Source organism: Cynocephalus volans, chromosome 9 (genome assembly GCF_027409185.1).
Source record: "Cynocephalus volans isolate mCynVol1 chromosome 9, mCynVol1.pri, whole genome shotgun sequence".
NCBI classification, from domain to species: Eukaryota; Metazoa; Chordata; class Mammalia; order Dermoptera; family Cynocephalidae; genus Cynocephalus; species Cynocephalus volans.
The window spans coordinates 107,667,578-107,686,124 of record NC_084468.1 but is presented as its reverse complement, the minus strand read 5'-3'; the positions used below and the strand labels follow the sequence as shown (position 1 = coordinate 107,686,124).

The window sequence follows — 18,547 nt, the reverse complement described above, 5'->3', positions numbered from 1 at the left end:
TTTTCCTAACCTAGATTCTTCTATTATGCTTTCAGTTACCTCTGGAAAAAATCTCAATTATAAGGAAAGTCAGCATGTAATTGAAAAAAGGAAAATACATGCCTTATATTTTAGAACACTTTACTCTTCCTGTGTATCTTTCCAGAGCTGTTTCTTAGAGGAAGAAATAAGAGCATGTCCAGGGAATTGATAAGACATTCCAGTCAAAGCACACTGAATTGAGATATTCTTCTGTGACTTTCCTATTTTTCACCAGTAGGATTACTGAGAAGGCAAATATTATTTACTATTTGACAAATAAGAAACAATGGAGGCATTAAAGAGTATTTGAACAAAAATCTTTGTGGCAACTGTGAAGCTTCTCAGCAAAGTGGTCAAGGAAGGCAGCTTTTTAAAGAGCTTCTCATAAATACTTTAGAAGACAATGACAGAGCATCATAAAATTAGGGAAAGTCCATTTAGGGGGATCCATCTGAATATTTAGAAAAGACAGTCACAAAAATGTGTTAATGGCAATAAAAATCTAGCCACAGAAATTGCATTTAATTGAAAAATCAACCTTATAAAATGTGAAAGACCTTGTTGTATTATAAAATTTTATATATTCCAAGTTTTTTAAAAAAACTTTTGATAAAACAACTACAGTATTTTGATGTTGAAAGGAATGAATCCAAGTTCTTTGGAATCTTACTTCAAGAAACAAAGGAAATGCCAACAATTACTATTATGGGATTTCTCTGACAGCATAACAAAATGGTTATAAAGGAATCTGTTCTATAACTTGAAGTTTTAACAGTCCCACCCAAGATCACCAGGAGAGATTAAAATCATTTCATAGTTCAGTATATTCTGTAGCTCTACAGACTTTTGTAAGGAAGAACAGATCACTTCTTTTCAATGTTGATATATATATACATTTAGACAGTTTTGATGGATGACCAGGAACAGGATAATAATGAAGAAACATATCAGAATATTAACTGCAGCTTTACTACATATATTTTAACTTTTGCATCCTGTATTTTTACTTTTTGGAAATAGAGCAGGAAGAGGTTAAAACAATTGACCCCAAAAATGTACAGGTGGATAAGCATCCAAATAACAGCCAAAGAAATATTCAATATTTTTAAAACTTCTTAAATTGGTATTTGGATGTCCAGAAGGCAAAGACTTTGTATTGAAAACTTTACTTTCTTTAGGGTACAGTTTTGTTTTTGATACTTTAGATAATGCTACTTTAACTGAAAATCATTGAAGTTTCTAAAAATGTGACCCTTGTTGATTTGTACATCTCTCTTTTATGTAGGAGACACAGCAGTTCGAGAAGTTTTTGAAGAAACTGGTATAAAATCAGAATTCAGGTCCCTCCTTAGTATTCGGCAACAGCACACCAATCCTGGGACTTTTGGAAAGTCAGATATGTATATCATCTGCCGCTTAAAGCCATATTCATTCACCATAAATCCTTGCCAGCATGAATGCTTAAGATGTGAGTGGATGGATCTCAATGACTTGGTTAAGACTGAAAATACAACTACTATAACCAGGAGAGTTGCTAGGCTGCTGCTATATGGATACCGAGAAGGATTTGACAAGATTGATCTGACCATGGAAGAATTTCCAGCAGTTTACACAGGACTGTTTTATAAACTCTATCACAAGGAACTGCCAGAGATTTACAAAACTGTGACAGGAATGGATTAAATTCACATTTACATGTTTAAGTAAATTGTGCATGTAGATTAATGTATGCCATCTTATAGGAAGTAGTAAATATTTGGGATTGATTGAATATCTGACTAATTTTCTATGAAGAAAATCTGTAAATGTGCACATTTTAAAAGCCTTTTTTTAAATAAAGCAAATGTATGAAAAAGATTGTTACACTAGGGAAGCTTCACTGAATAATAGTAGATGCTATATAAAGGGGGGAATCTATATATTTTCCAAGAATTTTTGTTGTTTTTCTTTACTGAGGCAATGGATAAATATTTTACTGTTAGCTAAAAAGTTATTTGACCAATTATCCAAACTGAGCTGTACACATTTATTTTCTTTTTCTCTCATTAACAAGTTTCTAAAATATACTTCTTTCATATGAAATGAGATTAAACGCTGCCATTAAAATCAGCTCTTAGCAGACATTGGAAGAAAAAGTATAGCTTTCTGCCCAGGTCCTGTTTTGGATCCAAGTTTATACTGCCCAGTTCGTTTCAGTGCCACATACCAACTGGAGTATTTCCTTGACCGGTAGGTATTGTAGTTATTAGATTCCAATCGTTCAAAAAAGAAACACTCGTCTGTAACACATTTCTGAAAAATAAAGAAAGAATTACTTATTATTATACTTATCATGTTAAATATTTATGATAATACAATGCCTATTCTGCTCAACAGGCAGCAGTTGTCTTGGGTTCAGCAGGACAATGAAACTAACAAGACTAAGGTAGGCCAAAATGTGACACAGACTAGCTCTGTAGAAGGATGCAGGCCAGAAACACAACATGTCAGCAGGACAGGACAGCATCAAGCATGTCTCTTTGGTAAGTGGAGTCCAGGGACCATTCTCCAGCCCCTGCAACAGACAGGGTGGTAAACAGGTGTTAAGCAGTAAGACCACACAAATGGTACTGGAACCACAATGGTTCAGACTTAGAACATCCCATGAACACAGCTTTCAGGGATCCCCACAAGGAACGACACACCCAGTAACAAGAAGCATACTATACCTAGGCTTCTAAAGAAGAAGCCCAAACCTATGGCCTGCAGTAGGTATTTACGGTCCATCCACACTCCTTCCAGTCTCAAGATAGGTTACCAATCAGGGATCATTATTATTTTTATGAGGATTCTAGTGAAGCTGTGCTACAATATTCCCATAAAGAAGGAGGTTTGTTAATACTTTACTCAAAGAAATAGAATTAATTCTCTAAGTTATAACAAATTTTTTCTAGTGGCTAAAGTTGTTTCTAAGACATAAAGAGAGTGGTTTATTGTATAGAAAATAGCTAATGGTATATATAATGCCAAAATAATTATATTGAAACATTATATTACATGTAATTAGCAATCTCGAAACACTAATAGACAAGAATACGCAATGTAGACAGTGATTTCTGGCAGTCTCCTTGTGGAAAGGGAATAGACTCTGTCTTTCTATTTCAATTCAACTGTTTATCACACAAAAAAAAAATTATTAATCTTTTTCTACTAAAAAAAAAAATAGCTGGCTTTCAAATAGTTGGACCTGGAAATGATATTTCAAGTAATGAAGTCTAATAGGCTGCAACATTGTTAAGGTAAATGTTCAAAAATCAACTTCACAGGGTAACACTGATGATACTAATTAATCACAGTGGGGGGGGTCAACAAATTATTCACTTTAAAAGAAGAAAGAAAAATCATTTATTTTCAATATTACAGTTATGCATGTATATATATCAATTGAACGATAAACTCATAGAAAAGCATATAAATTTTTACACATTTGCATCTACACAGATAAATACAAGATGTATATACACAGATATATTCATAAATATGAGGGTACTTCAGAAAGTTTGTGGGAAAATAGAATTAAAAGATAATAGAAATCTTTCCATGAACTTATTGAAGTATTCTCATATATGGTTTTGTATTAGTCAGTATACCAGATTCCAGCTTATTTCTATATACTTATATCTAGGAAACTTCAAGTTTGGGAAAACCCACATTAAAAAGACTTAAACCTTTTCCCAGATTCTTTGGTTCCAGATAAACAATGGCACAAAAACATAAATTAATAAGCAAAACAAGGCAAAGAGCTAGCATAATAATAAAAATGAAAAGTAAAGGACTGAGAAAGACCTAAAAGGAATAATGTGTCTCAGCCATCTAAAGTAAGCGTATGATGTTAGCTCCTGTAACCTGCTTCTAGAGTTAAAGATTTTACTGGATATTTATTTGGATTTAATATTTTGACCACTGTTAATAGAATTTTTAAAAATTGAAATACAATATTAACTAATTTGCGCATTATGTAACACATTACTAATAAAGAAACTTCAATCTTTCTGATGCAATAAATCGCAGATAGTCATACAGAGAAGCCTACATTGAACAAGGACCCATCTATAAGATACACAGACTGTCCTGTGTTGTTCATAAAGATTCAAATGTGATAAGAGTGAAAAACTTTAACCTGGAGTAATGTAGACATTCCACATCCAATACTTTCACTCTACCTTTCGTGAAATTTTTATAATTCTTGTGTGAACTGAAGTTAACCTGTGCTACTTTATTTTGTCATTTTCAGTGCCACTGATAAAAAAACCTTCCCCTTTCCCTATTCCAGGTTTAAGGTCAGGTATAGAAATGGAGTGGAAGTAGAGAGTGAAAGGAAAAGGCATAGTAATCACAAAGATAACATAGAAGGACGTCATTGAACTTCACAGGCTGATTCCCAGAGGTAGACTTAAATAACATCACTCAATCATATGTTCATTTTTTTTTTGTATTCTGTCAGTTTCCAGAATGCTCCACCTTGCTAGCTGGCACTCCCTACAATTCTTGGCCTACTGGGATATTTACCATGCCAATAATGTTTGCCTTTTCAGCCAGTTCCTAATATTTCAGAGACAAAAAATAGTACCAGGGACTAAGCAGATACATCATGGAACCCACAAACTTTTATTTTTCCCCCCCACATGTTACCTGTACCTTTGAAAAAACAGTGGAGGGAAGGAAAACTTATATCTGTGCTGAATGTTCAGCCATGTGAACAACTGTTTTGCACCTGACAACAAACTGCTTTTTTTAAAAAATGCGCAGTAGGGCTAAAATTCAGTTCTCAAGAAAAGCAGACTTTTATAGCCCATTGTAAATACAATTTTCAATTCTCTCCATTCTAAATTAGTAAATCATCTTCAGTGATTTTGATCTGTTTTCCTATAAAAATTGGTGCAACATAATTTTTATGAATCTTTATAATATTTTTAGAACTCTTCCTATGTTTGCGGTAAGTAAACATCGAAATGGTGTTTCAGAGTTAAGAGAAAGGGGCCTCTAGAGAAACAACATTACAGAGGAAGTGGATAAATGGCTTTTAAGGGTTTATAGCACTTGTACTTTGCTTTCAAGACCTTATTTTATATAGTCCTAAGTGGTGGGAAATCCCTTGACTGCTTTTATGCACATCATTTCATTTAAAAATCACAACAATCTTTGAACGTTAGTATTCTCATTAACACATGAGGAATTTAAAGCCCAGTGATCTTATTAACTTACTTCAGATTATGGACACCCTTTGCCATAAAGGTTGCCATATCTACCTGATACCTTTTCATCAAAATAAGTTTACCTTTATTTTATTGATTTTTTTAAATTTAAGAATAATTGAGGGGTATAGAAAGCACAGAGTTCAAAGTATATTTGAACATTAAACATATTTTTTTTTCTTCTAGGCATCCAGAACACATAAGTGAACAGAACTGAACAAAGATTCCTGCCTGTGCCACCCAACTCTAGCTGGGGAAGACACACAATAAGCATAACTGAATAAATTATATATTCTGTGTTAATATATGAGAAATCCTATGGGGAAAAAAAGTAAAGCTGAGCAGGGAGTAAAGCTGGGAATGTTGGGGTAGAGGTTAGGTTGCCATATTAAATAGCATGGTCACAGTAGGCTGCATTGAGAAAGTCAAATTTGAGCCAAAACTTGAAGGAAGTGAAGGAGTTAACCATCCAGATATCAGAGAAGAGCACTCCATGCAGGGTGACTAGCCAGTGCAAAGACGCTAAAACAGGATCATACCTAAAGTGTTTGAGCGATAACAAATAGGCCAGTGTAAATGAAGTAGAGGGCTTAAGGGGGAGAGTAGTAGAAAATGAGGTCAGAGAGATAATGGGATGAGAGAGTGGAGCAGATCCCAAAGGGATCCGTAGGCTCTTGTAAATATTTTTTCCACTACACTGAGAAAATGGAGAGCCACAGTAGGCTTTTGAGCAAAAAAGTGACATGATCTGACATTTTTTTCTGGGAATATTATGGCTGCCCAGACTACACGTGCCAAAAGGAGGTGCGAGAGACCAGTTAGAAGCTTGCTGAGTAACACAGGTGAGAAAATGGAGGTCCAGATCACAGTGGTGGCAGCAGAGATGATAAGATCTGTCTGCTTCTGGATATACTTTGAAGATAGAGTCAACAGGGGTTTCTGACAAACTGGAGGTGCAGTTTGAGAGAAATAGAGGAATCAAGGATGGCACTGAAGTTTATGTTTTGGAATGATGGACTTGCCATCAACTGAGATGGGGAAGGCTATGAGTGGAAACATATTTTATAGGGAAAGATTTATTTTAGGAATTCAGTTTCGCACATGTTGAGTTTGAGGTCAATATTAGACATCCAAATGGAGATAATGAGTATTTACTGAGCACCTATGCAATAGATACATCGTTTATCCTCCTCTCCCTCTTGCTAATGCTAGTAACCACAGAATTGGAAGTTGAAAAGTACTAATTTATTTGGAATGTCAGGAAGTGTGTTATGTACAACAATTCCAATAAACCATTATTCTCATTTCTAAAAGGTATGGAATCTAAATAAGGAATGTGGATGTAAACATATGAGACTGATACAAATCTGTCATGTGTTAGTGATTCAAGGTTTACCCAGAGGCTGTCCGCATAAACCAGCTTAGCTCAGGGCCCTGTGAAGAAGGGTCCAATAACCATTTTTTAATATTGATGATTATGCTAATGATCTTATAGATGGTAGTAGAAGTTTGACCCTTGGTAGAGGGTATCTGAATAGGGAAGAATCTAATGTAGTATGAAAATGCACAATCAACACTTCAAATAGTTTGATTTGTTTTTTATTGAGAGATTTAATTTACTTTGATATTTCAAAAACAAAATAAAATGATGTGAGATATTTATACATACTGAAAAACTAATCCTAGGAGATGGTGGGAGCCAGGTTTCTCACTGTTGGGAGTGGAAGTTTACAGACAAGCAACAGGGAAGGCTAAAATATTCATGTGGTACTGATGGATTAGAGTTAGAGACACTGGTATGAACTAACTCATGTTAAGTTTAATATAAGTATGGATGGTTACGTATATAAATATTTACAGATATGTGTGTATGTATATATGTGTATAACTGTATATATATATATATATATATATATACCAAAATTAGTATATGCATATATTTCTTGCTTTGTCGGCTGAAAGGGCTTAGAAGCAAAGACACTTTAGTAGCAAGAAGCACACCCAGCATCCAGATCATGGTTTCTAATATCATTCTCTAATAAAAGGAACCAAGGTTCCTTGGAGAAATGGCTTATTCTAGCTAGAGAACGGAATATAAAAGATGAGCTTGGAGCATCTTGTAGACCAAAAAGTAATGATGTGATCAAAATAAGCACATTGAAAGGGGTACGTCAAAAAGTACAGGAACCATCAGAAAGAGCTCCCAGTGGCCAAAGCTGGAACTATTTCAGAAACAAAAACATAGTATTGAGTTATAACCCAAAGTATACAATAAATATCCGTGAATATATACTAATATAAACGAATAAATAAATAAATGGAGAATAAACAAATTTCACATGCAGAAGAATTCCAAATAATTTATGTAGATACAACCCCCTCAAGAAGGTGGAGCATAACCATAATCCCCCATCCCCTACGTGTGGACTGTGCATAGTGACTTCCTTCCAAAAAGTATAGAATGGAAGGATGGGGGAGAGAGAAAGAGTAACTTTACAGTGGAGACAAATACTCCCTCAGCCAGATGAGCAAGGTTAATATCATTAGTGATAAATCATGAGGATAGCATGTACCCTTAACTGATGTCATAAAAATGGTACTTTACTCCTAACCCCTAACCATGAGAAAAACATCAGGCAAACCCAAATTGAACGATATTCTATAAAATACCTAACCAGAACTCCTCAAAAGGTCAAAATAATCAAAAATAAGGAAAGCGTAAGACATCATCAGTCAAGAGGAGAACTAAGGAGACATGATGGCTAAATATGGTATCCTGAATGGGATTCTGGAACAGAGAATGACATTAGGTAAAACCTAAGCAAATACGAAGTATGGACTATAGCTAATAATGTATCAGTTCATTAGTTGTGACAAGTATATCATACTAATGTAGTACGTTAATAATAAGAGAAACTGGGTATGAAGTAGACAGAATCACTCTGTACTATCTTTACAACTTTTCTGTAAACCTAAAACTATTCTTAAACTAAAACTTTCTTTCTTTAAAAAAAAAAAAAAGCAAAACTGACCCCAGGGCTTATAAGTATTATCACAAAAAAGAATTTCTCAAGCAACTGGATATAGTAACTCTAACTCTAGCTATAATATGAAAATAAAAGCAACTCATTCATTTTTGTGCTCTACCATACACAAATACAGATTACTTATTTATATATACATATCACCTTATTTCACCAGACTGCAAATGCCATGTGGGTGAAAATTTTCATCTACTGTGTCTACTGCTGTATCAGTGCTTGGTCCATAGTAAGTGATCAATAAGTATTTGCTAAATTAATGAACAAATGAAAGTATTTTAGATAGCTTAAAATAAAAATACAATTAAATGACACTGCAAAATCTTATTTAAGAACTAGAGAACTAGGGCCAGGAAAAATCCAAACTAGCAATTGAAGTAGAACTAGAATAAGTTCTCCTCCCACTGCCCACATCGCTCCCCTCCTCAGCCCCTTCCCCACCCTCACTCTCCTCTCCTTATGCACTGGCTTCCCAATTCTGGTCCACGGCTAAATTCTATATTTGAACCTTATGGTCATTTCCCCATGCTCTGTTTTCTGGGTTTATTCTTTTATAGTACTTTGATTTTGCAGCTTTGGCTTATGAAGGAATTTGCTCAATAGGAATCCGAAAATGCTTTTGCTTACACCACTTCTAAGAATCAAAATCAGACATGATGTAAGTACCAATGTTCACTATTTCAGAACAAAATAAAATACATAAATAGTGAAAGTTAAAAGTAAATGTGATCTTAATCTTGTATATAGATTGTATAAAATTTTTAAGCTTGATTTGTAAAAGCAGCAATAATTATTAGGCAGTAACCTTTGCATTTATTTTCTCTCTTAAAAAAAGATATACATTTCTCTGCAATTACAATATAATTTGATCAGTATAGATTGCCAATCTGGATAATTGAGCCCTCAAAAATCTATTTTCCCTACTTTATTATATGAAGATCTCTCAAAAAGTTCATGGAAAGATTTATATTATCTTTTAATTATATTTTTCCACGAACTTTTTGAAGTATCTTCATATTGTAGATTTCATTTCATTGTTAAGACCCCTCAACTATGGAAGATATTCTATAGATAAGACATATTTTACTTTTACAATAATTAAATGTATATCCTCAGAGAATATAAATAATTTTTTCACATTTTACTATTGTGGATTAACATAAGTTACATTCTAATACTTACTGAGATATTTTGTTCAGGGAATCATGATCTATATAGCACTATGTAAAAAACAATGTGCAACGTTCTAGTAGATAAAGACCAGTCAAAGATTTTTCATACCAGTGCTAACATTGAGGTTGTTTGGTCATTTAAACTTAAAACTACAATTAACCTCACATTATGCAATTTAAAAAAAAAATCTACAATTTTGTGAACACTTAAGAAATCATAAATCTCTAATGTTTGTTCTGGACTCCTGTTGCTCATAGCAACAAGATTTATTCTGCTATGGAATGGAGTAAGAAGTCTGTTGTGTATTAAAAAACTACTCAACTTCAGCCTCCAAATATAGGCTTGGACAGTTAAATATAGTTATTCTCTGAATGCTCGTATTTCCCAGCTTTGAAAGGAGAAAAAAGACCCTTAAGAAGTATTTTCAAACATCAAGAAATCTATAACCTGAATGCATTCTTACCATTAATATGTGATGGCACTGCCAGAAAAATGGGACACAAATTAGTCTTTTTTCATACTCTAACTGGTAATAATCAACCTACCATAACTAACTCTTAGAAACCAGAGTATCTAGAGTACTTGGTATCCAGAGTACTCTGTAAGACCCTTGCACCATGCACAAATCCCACACGTTGGGATGGCTCACCTCACAAAGACCACGAGATAGAGACCATTGCAATAAACATGAGGTTTTATTATTCCAGCATGCTGGGGTCGCTTCGTCTCCAGGACAAAAGCGGCCCCCAGTTTACAATACAAGCACCTTTTATACAGTTTTTCCTGAACAGATCTTTATGACAGGATGAGTTGTTGGTTATCTGTGGCGCCCTTGGATTTATGGGCAGACTTTAGCAGGCTGGCACCCCAATAGATCTAGATCTGTCGCACCTTTAGATTTACAGGTGGGCTTTAGCAGGCTGGTACCCCCGATAAGGAACGGCGCTTCTCTTAATTGTATATCTTCCCTGGGGTCTGGCCAGGAGGCTCTTAGATAAGGTACTAGTCAGTTCCTGGAACCAGGTGGGGGCCATTCCCTTCTTGGAATGTTTAGTGTACTTGGGCCCACCTGCCCCTTTGTACGGCCTCTTTAGAAGCTGCTTAATAGCCCCTTAGAAGCTGCTTTACATCTCAATAGCCCCTTAAAAGCTGCTTAATACCCCCTTAGAAGCTGCTTTACTTAGAATGTCATTAGCAAGCATTTGTCACAAAACTGTGTATACTAAAGTTTATATTTTTCTACAATCCCTACACTCTTCTTTCTGAGAGGAAACTAGAATGTTTAAAAATCACTGCAGGAATCACACGCAGGGTAATGTGCAGAAGAATCCAGGAATGTCGCATAACTCAGCAGTCTGAAATGGAGCCAGGTAAAAGAGTAGTAGGAAGGATTATGAATTTGGCAAGTGCAAGTTCATAAATCCCAGTTTCTCCAGGTTAGGAGGCACATATGCATCCCCAAATAATGGCTACTGATCAGAACACTGGACTTATGCCCTAAGTTGCTAATGTTGACAGTTCGATGTCTATGGATCTGACTCAGAGAGAAATATGTCATTTACTGAATCACCAACACCACCTCTTTGGTTCTGAGGTGGGGGCACTTACTATTTTATCCGAAGCTTGACACAGCCCACCCAGAAGAATTTGAAAAAGATAGGATTGCTACTAAAAACGCATGGCAGCAAACCACAAATTGGATGGTAAGACTAGAGATTAACTTGAGAGCGTGGCAGGAATAGGTCCTATGATGGGAACTGGAACATAAGAAGATACAACAACTGGGTCTTGTTGTTGAGAGGTTAGAAATCTTGATTCTCCTTTGATCTTAGAATAGGATTCTTAGGTAAATGCATGCATGGGGCTAAAGCCCTTGAGCAGAGGACCAAAGTCCACAGATAGCTTGGCAAAAGCCCATCTAATCAATTCTAATCACTGTTCAGGGATGGGACTGTGTACTCTGACTATTTTATTTTAGGTCGCTGGTCCGATTCTGGCTGGAAGGACTATTGACTATTTAACCTGCTGATTGTTGTTAAGATATGTTGAGAAAGCTGCTTGATTGTTGTTTAAATATGCTAAGGAAATTGCTGTAGGAAAATATGTGGAAAAGAAAATGTTTGCTGAGGGCAAGCTGTTTGTTGGTGGATCCATTTAGCTTTTCACAAATTGCATTCTGGAATGTCACATTGTTACTTTTATTGTTGTTACTAGTTTCCGTTTTTTTAAGCTATACTTAGCCATAATTAACTTCTGTAACACCGCCTTTATTTTTATGTCCTTATTTGATGATTGAATCAACTGATTTTTCTTGTGAAACTTCCTTGTCTTGACAATAAAAAGAAAAGCTAATTTTGAATCGAGGCTGCAGCCCCTGATGGGCTGCAGTCCCTCTAGGTGTCATTCATGGTGCTTTGAGTAATTCTTTCCTTTTTTTCGTTTCCATTACACAGAGGGAAGTGTAACATCTTGTGGTGCCATTCCTCAAAGGAAACTGATAAATCCTGACTTTTTGTTTATTTGTAACAGCTGTGGCTTTATCCCTACAGAGATTTTGTCATAAATTTCTAAACATTGCTGAATTAATTCTTACTGCATCAATTTGGTGGAAATCTATTGCATAAGGAAGAGTTAACACATCAAAGGAGATAAAAACACATTTAAGACTAAATAAAATACTAGACCTTAATCTTGTGAAAGTTCCTGCTTAGCTAAGGAAAAAAACTAGAAAACTATTTATTTTATAGCACTTTGTGCTTCATGGTACAAAATCAACAGTTTAGGAAGCTTAATGCCTATCTGCCAAGAGAAAAAGTCAGAATTCTCTGAATTCTAACTCGTAGAAAATTCTGTAAACATTTTTCTCGTTCTTTAATTTGTTTCCTCTTTTATGTATCCTAGTAGTTTAAGAGATGCACTTTAGGTAGAGTAGCTTCTGTCTTCATCACTTTTGACAACTATAGGGCTTTTTATCACTATAGATATACCATACTAGTATTCCAGCCTATGTTCTTGAGATGAACAGCCTCTCCAGTGACTATCTTACAGGGCCATCATGATTATTAGGTTACTGAATCTTCTAATCATAAGTATAAGACCACAGGATAACAACTAATCTCAAGCACTCACTGAGCCAGATTAACACAGACGTAGAAAAGGCCATTGACTAGTGTTATCCACTGTTAGAAGCAAATGTTGTATGCATCTCCTTTCTTTTCTCTACCACTCTCACTGTCAGTAGCCAAACCTACACTACTACTGCAGAAGCTACAGCAATCTGTCACATCCTAAGGTGAGAAGGGTAGTGGTTGGGACCTCTCTTCTCTCTACACTACAATATCAAGATCATCTAAAATTACATATTGATTCACCATCCTGGGAAATATTTAAAATACTACTTTGGTAGATTCCCAAGTATTACATCACCTCTTGACAACAGATTGGTAGAAAAAAAAGATAAGAATAGAGTGGAAGAAGTGAAAGTCCCAAGTAGTCCATCTTTTAGAACTATATTTTTTACCTAGAAAAACTTATCCATTCCCCTGATTTAACTACCACCTAATATGCTGATGATACTCACATCTATATATCGACACAGAGCTTGCCACGAAGCTCCTGGTTTATAATTCCAACTACTTGGGGAACATCTTCACCTGAATTTCCCTTAGGCAACTGAAACTAAATAGGTCTAAATGTGAACTTATTACCTTTTCCCAAAATGTGCTCTTTTTCTCCTTCCCCTTTCTGATCTACCTTCTCATACAAACCTGAAACCTGGAAGCCATCTAACTTTTCCCTTAACTTCAAACCTAAATGTAATCAATCACACGTGCTAGCACTTTACTCAGTCTTCTATGTCCTACTGTTATTGCCAGATTCTCTTCATCACTTGCTTGGACTACTACAGAGGCTTTCTGACTGGTCTCTCCACCAGTCTTGGCCCCCTCAAATCCATTCTCTGCACTGTTGCCAGAGTGACCTTTCTCAAATTCAACTGAACAGGTCTCTTCTTAAAACTCTTCATGGCTCTCCACTGCTTATAGTCAGCATGGTGTATAAGCCCCTTCACCAGGCAGTCTATTTACCTCTCCAACCTTATCTCTTTTCCCTCCTACCTTGTATTTTCTTTGCACTTTACACTCCAGCATTAGTGAATTCCTGTAATTCTAGAGACACACCAAGTAGCTTTCTGCATCCATGCCTTTGCATGTTCTATGTCCTAGAATTATCCATACCTTCATCTCTATTCCTTCTGCTCCCTGACTGCCTACTGAACTATTTCCTCTACATCATTTAAAATTCTACTTATAAGTCATCTCCCCCAATTCTAGGCAAGTTTAATCACTTCTTTTCCTTTATTACTTCCTATGTCATAATACTTCTAATCCTTTCCTATATTACTATGCATGTATGCAAAATAAAGAGGTAACTCATGAAAACCCTTACACAGTATTACAAGTACTTATTTACACTTCGCCCTCCCCTGGGTTGTGACTTATTAAAGACAGAGGTCATTTGATATTCAGTTTTATAAGTCCAATGCCTACCATAGCATGTGGCACACTGTACACTCTCAGTAAAGTACTGGCTGTTCTTAGAGAGGATTCTACAATTTATTCAACTATCCTCCTCCCCCCAAAATTGAGAGCCGCACTGCATCCAGACTTGCTATTTATACTGCAAAAATCAACATTAATTGATAACATCAACATAACTGTTTCTTTGTCAGATAATCAATATGAAATTGGGATGACTGAAAATATCCTTTTCTCTCTAAATCTGTTATGGCACCCTTTGAAAACCCAAAGGACTTCGTACAGGAAAAAAATTCAAAAAATATCTGTACAGTTCAAAACACCACAATTGTTTAGTATTATTAGATCCCTTCTGTGAGGAAAGTTATAGTTTACAACTGGCCACTGGTATTGGTATAATAGCTGTGGTATACACGCACACTTTTACATACATGTCCTGTCTACTCCCCCAAGGAAACAGGAAGGTGATCTGTGTCTTTTAGACTTCTTTATTTTCTTACACCATTCCCTACACATGGGGTATGCTCAACAGATGTGCAATCCTGGTTCTGATAATAATGGCGAAGTTGACAGGGAGCCTGCACTAGTGGAAAGAATACTAGCCAGGATCTAGGATGCCTGACTAGCTGTGATAAAACGTAAAAAAGCAAAGCCCCCATTGTGACATATATAAATGAGAAGTAACACGAGGAGGAAGTAACAATTTTGAGAATCTATTATGTGTCAGACATTGATTTTGGCACTTGATATATAGTGTCCAATTAAATCCTCACAAAAAAAAACAAAAAACAAAAAGCCCAACTAGATAGGATCATTATTGTTTCTGTTTTACAGTCGAGGGAACTAACTCAGAATAATTTGCCCAAGAACACACAACTTAAAAGTGGTAGAGTCAACATTTGTACCCAGGGTAAAAAACCATATTCTCAACTAGTATTCTATACTGCAAGTGTTTTGTATGTCAAATTCTAAAGAAGAAACTAAAAAACTGATAATCAAAATTTTACACATCCATCTCCACTGATCTTTGAACAACTGCACAGTATATGGAAATTTTTTTTAAATATAGTTTAACAGCTTTGCAGAGTACAGTGAAGTGATTTAGAGCTCATGCTTTGAATAAAGACTGTCCAAGTCCAATCTAGTTTCTACTTCATATGAGCTGCGTTTTCTTGGTTACTTTACTTACTCCCTCAGAACTTCAGTTTTTGGACCTGTGAAATAAAGAGAATATTTTATACGGTGAATATGGAGATTAAATGATGGTATACATGTAAAGCCCTTAATAAAGATTTATTAAATATCAGTGCTAGTAAATAAAAAGCAATAAAAGCTAACAGGAAAAAACTGCAAAAACAGAAAGCATTACTTACAGAAGCCAGCAATCTTCCATCCTCCTTCATAGCAAGGTAACGGTTCGCACACACTCCTTTGATAGACACAACCCCTCTCTCTTCTGCTTGAAGTTGTAGTTTGACTATAAGTAATAGGGAAAAATTACCTTTGTAGCACCATAGAGAAAAGAGCCATCTCCACAACATCAATGCAATATAAAGACAAAAGATGCCCAAGCAACAATGAATCCCCTCCGGAGTATTGTCAAGGTTACAGGGGACAGGGAGCAGGAGGCAGATGTCAACTAAGCTACATTAGAGAGGATGAGATGCAGATCCCCTAGAGCATCAGTGCCTCATGACTTCCTTGTCACTCATGTCACAGTGAACAGAGATGGGGGACAGGGTGGAGAACTGTTTCCTTTGTTGGGCAATTAGCTTCCACTTGGCTCTGTTATTTACATTTTTTCAGTGAATATATTATAAGAATACATAAATTTTGAGAGTATTTTAATGTAAACCATTTGTGAAAGTTACCATACTAATGCCTAAGTTTAAACTCTTTAAAGTCATTTTTAACCAATTCTTCACAAATAAAATACAATCTAATTGTTCACTATTGTATTTGGAGCTGTATTCCCTTGACTTCTGCACATCTTATTTCTAGCTTCCTCTTCAATACAATACCAATGTATTTATCTTTCCTTATGGAGAGGTTTTGATGTATAGCTTTTTTTTTTTTTCAAATATCTATCTACTGGGAAAAAAATGCTTCGTTACTTTGTTTACACAGTATGGTAAAAGATTTTCAGAACAGAAGATCCTGAGGGGGATGACCTATCAGTTACACTACATTATCAATATTAAGCAGATTGTAGGAAAACAAAAAATAGGTATTTGCTTATGATGATAATGCAATATGGATAAATAATTATCTAATTAATTGAAATAAAAATGAAGTTAAATATTTCTTTTTTGCTCTTCACAGGCAGCATTCACCTGCCTAGAACAACATCACCCAAAATGTATTTTGGCTAAAAGATGTTACATAGAAAAACAGCTTCTTGGGTCAAATAAATTTAGGAAATTCTTGGGTAAGCCGAGTTAACTCTTTATTGCCAAACTTCTCAGAACTTCGCTTATCATAACCTACATTCTAAATCACCATAAGGTGATCATGTATACAGTGTTTATCAAATTATTCAGTCCCAGAACAAATTTTATCATAGGTCATCCTATACTCTATGAATATATCTAGGATATTCTTGAGAGCAAAAGATAAAAGCAATGAAAATTCAAAATTTTAGAAATCAGCAAAGTATTATTTGGAAAACATTAGGGATTGGCTTTAAAATAATAAATAAATAAATAAATGTTTTATAAGATGGGCAGGATAAATAAAACAAGATTCACCTGTGTCAATAGTTATTGACAGCATGGGTATTCTGTTCTTACTACGTTAATGTTTGAGAATTTACATTTAAAAAACAAAAAACAAAAGATCCTAGACTTTTGTTGGTCATTTAATATCTGAATCTCCTCTGTGTGCCAGTCATCCCTGGATTTCAGAGCACAGCATCAGTTAAGCCTTCAGTTACCCAGGCAAAATCTTCTATGGAATCTTAGAAAATACAGACTAAAAGGAATGTAATCAAGACATGAAACCTAAAAAAGAAGGGCATAAAATCTTTTTCACAACATTACTGGGAAATGTAGAAATTAAGCTTTATTTTTATCAACATAACCAAAATTATCTTAATGATTATAAGCAAATCATTGTATATAGCTCTAAAGTAAATTAGATATGCCACATTAACTATGAATGCATTTGCATCTCTTTTTCACTCATAAGATTGTATAAATACTCATGAGGCAAGGCTGCATAATCAATCACTGTACTTTCTTTCTGCTCCTTGTCAATAAACTGTAGCCCGGCTCTAGCCCATCATCATGTAAATGTGTATTACTGGTCATAAGACTGATTATGGGTATTAATGTGTGACCTGAGCAGTACCAGTGACTGGATATACAAAGTAAATGTCTTCACTCATTAACTTGTTAACCTTTTTACTAGATTCCTCAGGTATTCCATATTAGGAAGTTACCATTCATTATACCACTAAGCAAAAAACATTAATTGTACATGCTTGAAAAGTTTCTATTGGCATATAATTTTTAAAATATAAGCTTTAAAAATAATCAGAGCCTACTACAAGAAGTTGGATAAGTCACAAAATCATAGATTTTTTTAAAAAACCCATCACAACTGAGATGCAAAGAAACCTAAATGAACTAAATTCCATATGCAGACAATCCCTTCCCAAAAAAGAGATGCACAGCTGCTTTCACCTCTGAAAGGAGAAGAAATAAACTTTCTAAAAAGGGAACCAGCTGAACTTTGAACAAACTTTTAATTAGCTGCTGATGTGAGAAATTAGAATTCTGAGGATCCCTAAGCAAAGAGCAACTCCATACCACCTGCCAATTCTCTCCCACAGAGCTTTCACCTTGTACACAATTACCACACACCAAGTGCTGAGGACAGAACAGATGGGCTGAGAGATCCTCCCAAAGTTCCTTGGGCCCTTGCTGAGTACAAAGCAGCAGTCCACTGAAGACTGGGAACAGTTCAAAGAACTAAAAGAGATCCCTCTGAGAAGCACTGAGCCTTCACCAGATGCAAAGTCAGGGAGCAGCAGGATAGAGATCTTCCAAGACACACAAAGCCAGGGGTAGAGTTCAGAGCAAGGTTAACTCCCTACCAACCCAAACTTGGCAGCTAGGCTATAAAGCAAAATGCAATACTTAAAAAGTACTCTATTAACCAAAGAAGACAGGAAAGGAAAAACAAAAGGACAAAGGACAGATAGTATCATTACAGAACAAAAATATCAAGATGGCAACCATAAACAATAAACCATAACAATAATTACACTGAATGTAAATGCTCAACACTCCACTGAAAGGAAATTGTCAAAAAGATAAACAAAACCCAACTATATCGTTTATAAGAAAAGCACTTTAAATACAAAGATATAGGCAGGTTGTAAGTAAAAATGTGGAGGAAAAAAACAATGCACAGAAATCTGGTATGGCTATATTAATATCTGACAATGTAGACTTCAAAGCAAGTAGTATAACCAGAGATAAACAGGGTCATTTCATGATGATAAGAGGGCCAGATTCCTCAGGAAGCCATAATAATCTTA

General features: G+C 35.3%; 2 protein-coding genes across 2 annotated transcripts in view; one reads left to right on the top strand and one right to left on the bottom strand.

Moving 5' to 3' along the window:
- Nucleotides 1-1,978, top strand: part of NUDT6 (nudix hydrolase 6) — a 37,232-nt gene extending 35,254 nt beyond the window's left edge. The window contains exon 6 of the mRNA XM_063107478.1: nt 1,307-1,978. Coding sequence (XP_062963548.1) covers nt 1,307-1,704 — 398 coding nt within the window. The 3' untranslated portion in view covers nt 1,705-1,978. The remainder of the gene's footprint in view (nt 1-1,306) is intronic.
- Nucleotides 647-18,547, bottom strand: part of FGF2 (fibroblast growth factor 2) — a 48,150-nt gene continuing 30,249 nt past the window's right edge. Inside the window, 2 exon segments of the mRNA XM_063107477.1 lie at nt 647-2,313; nt 15,378-15,481. Of these exon segments, the coding sequence (XP_062963547.1) occupies nt 2,128-2,313; nt 15,378-15,481 (290 nt within the window). The 3' untranslated portion in view covers nt 647-2,127.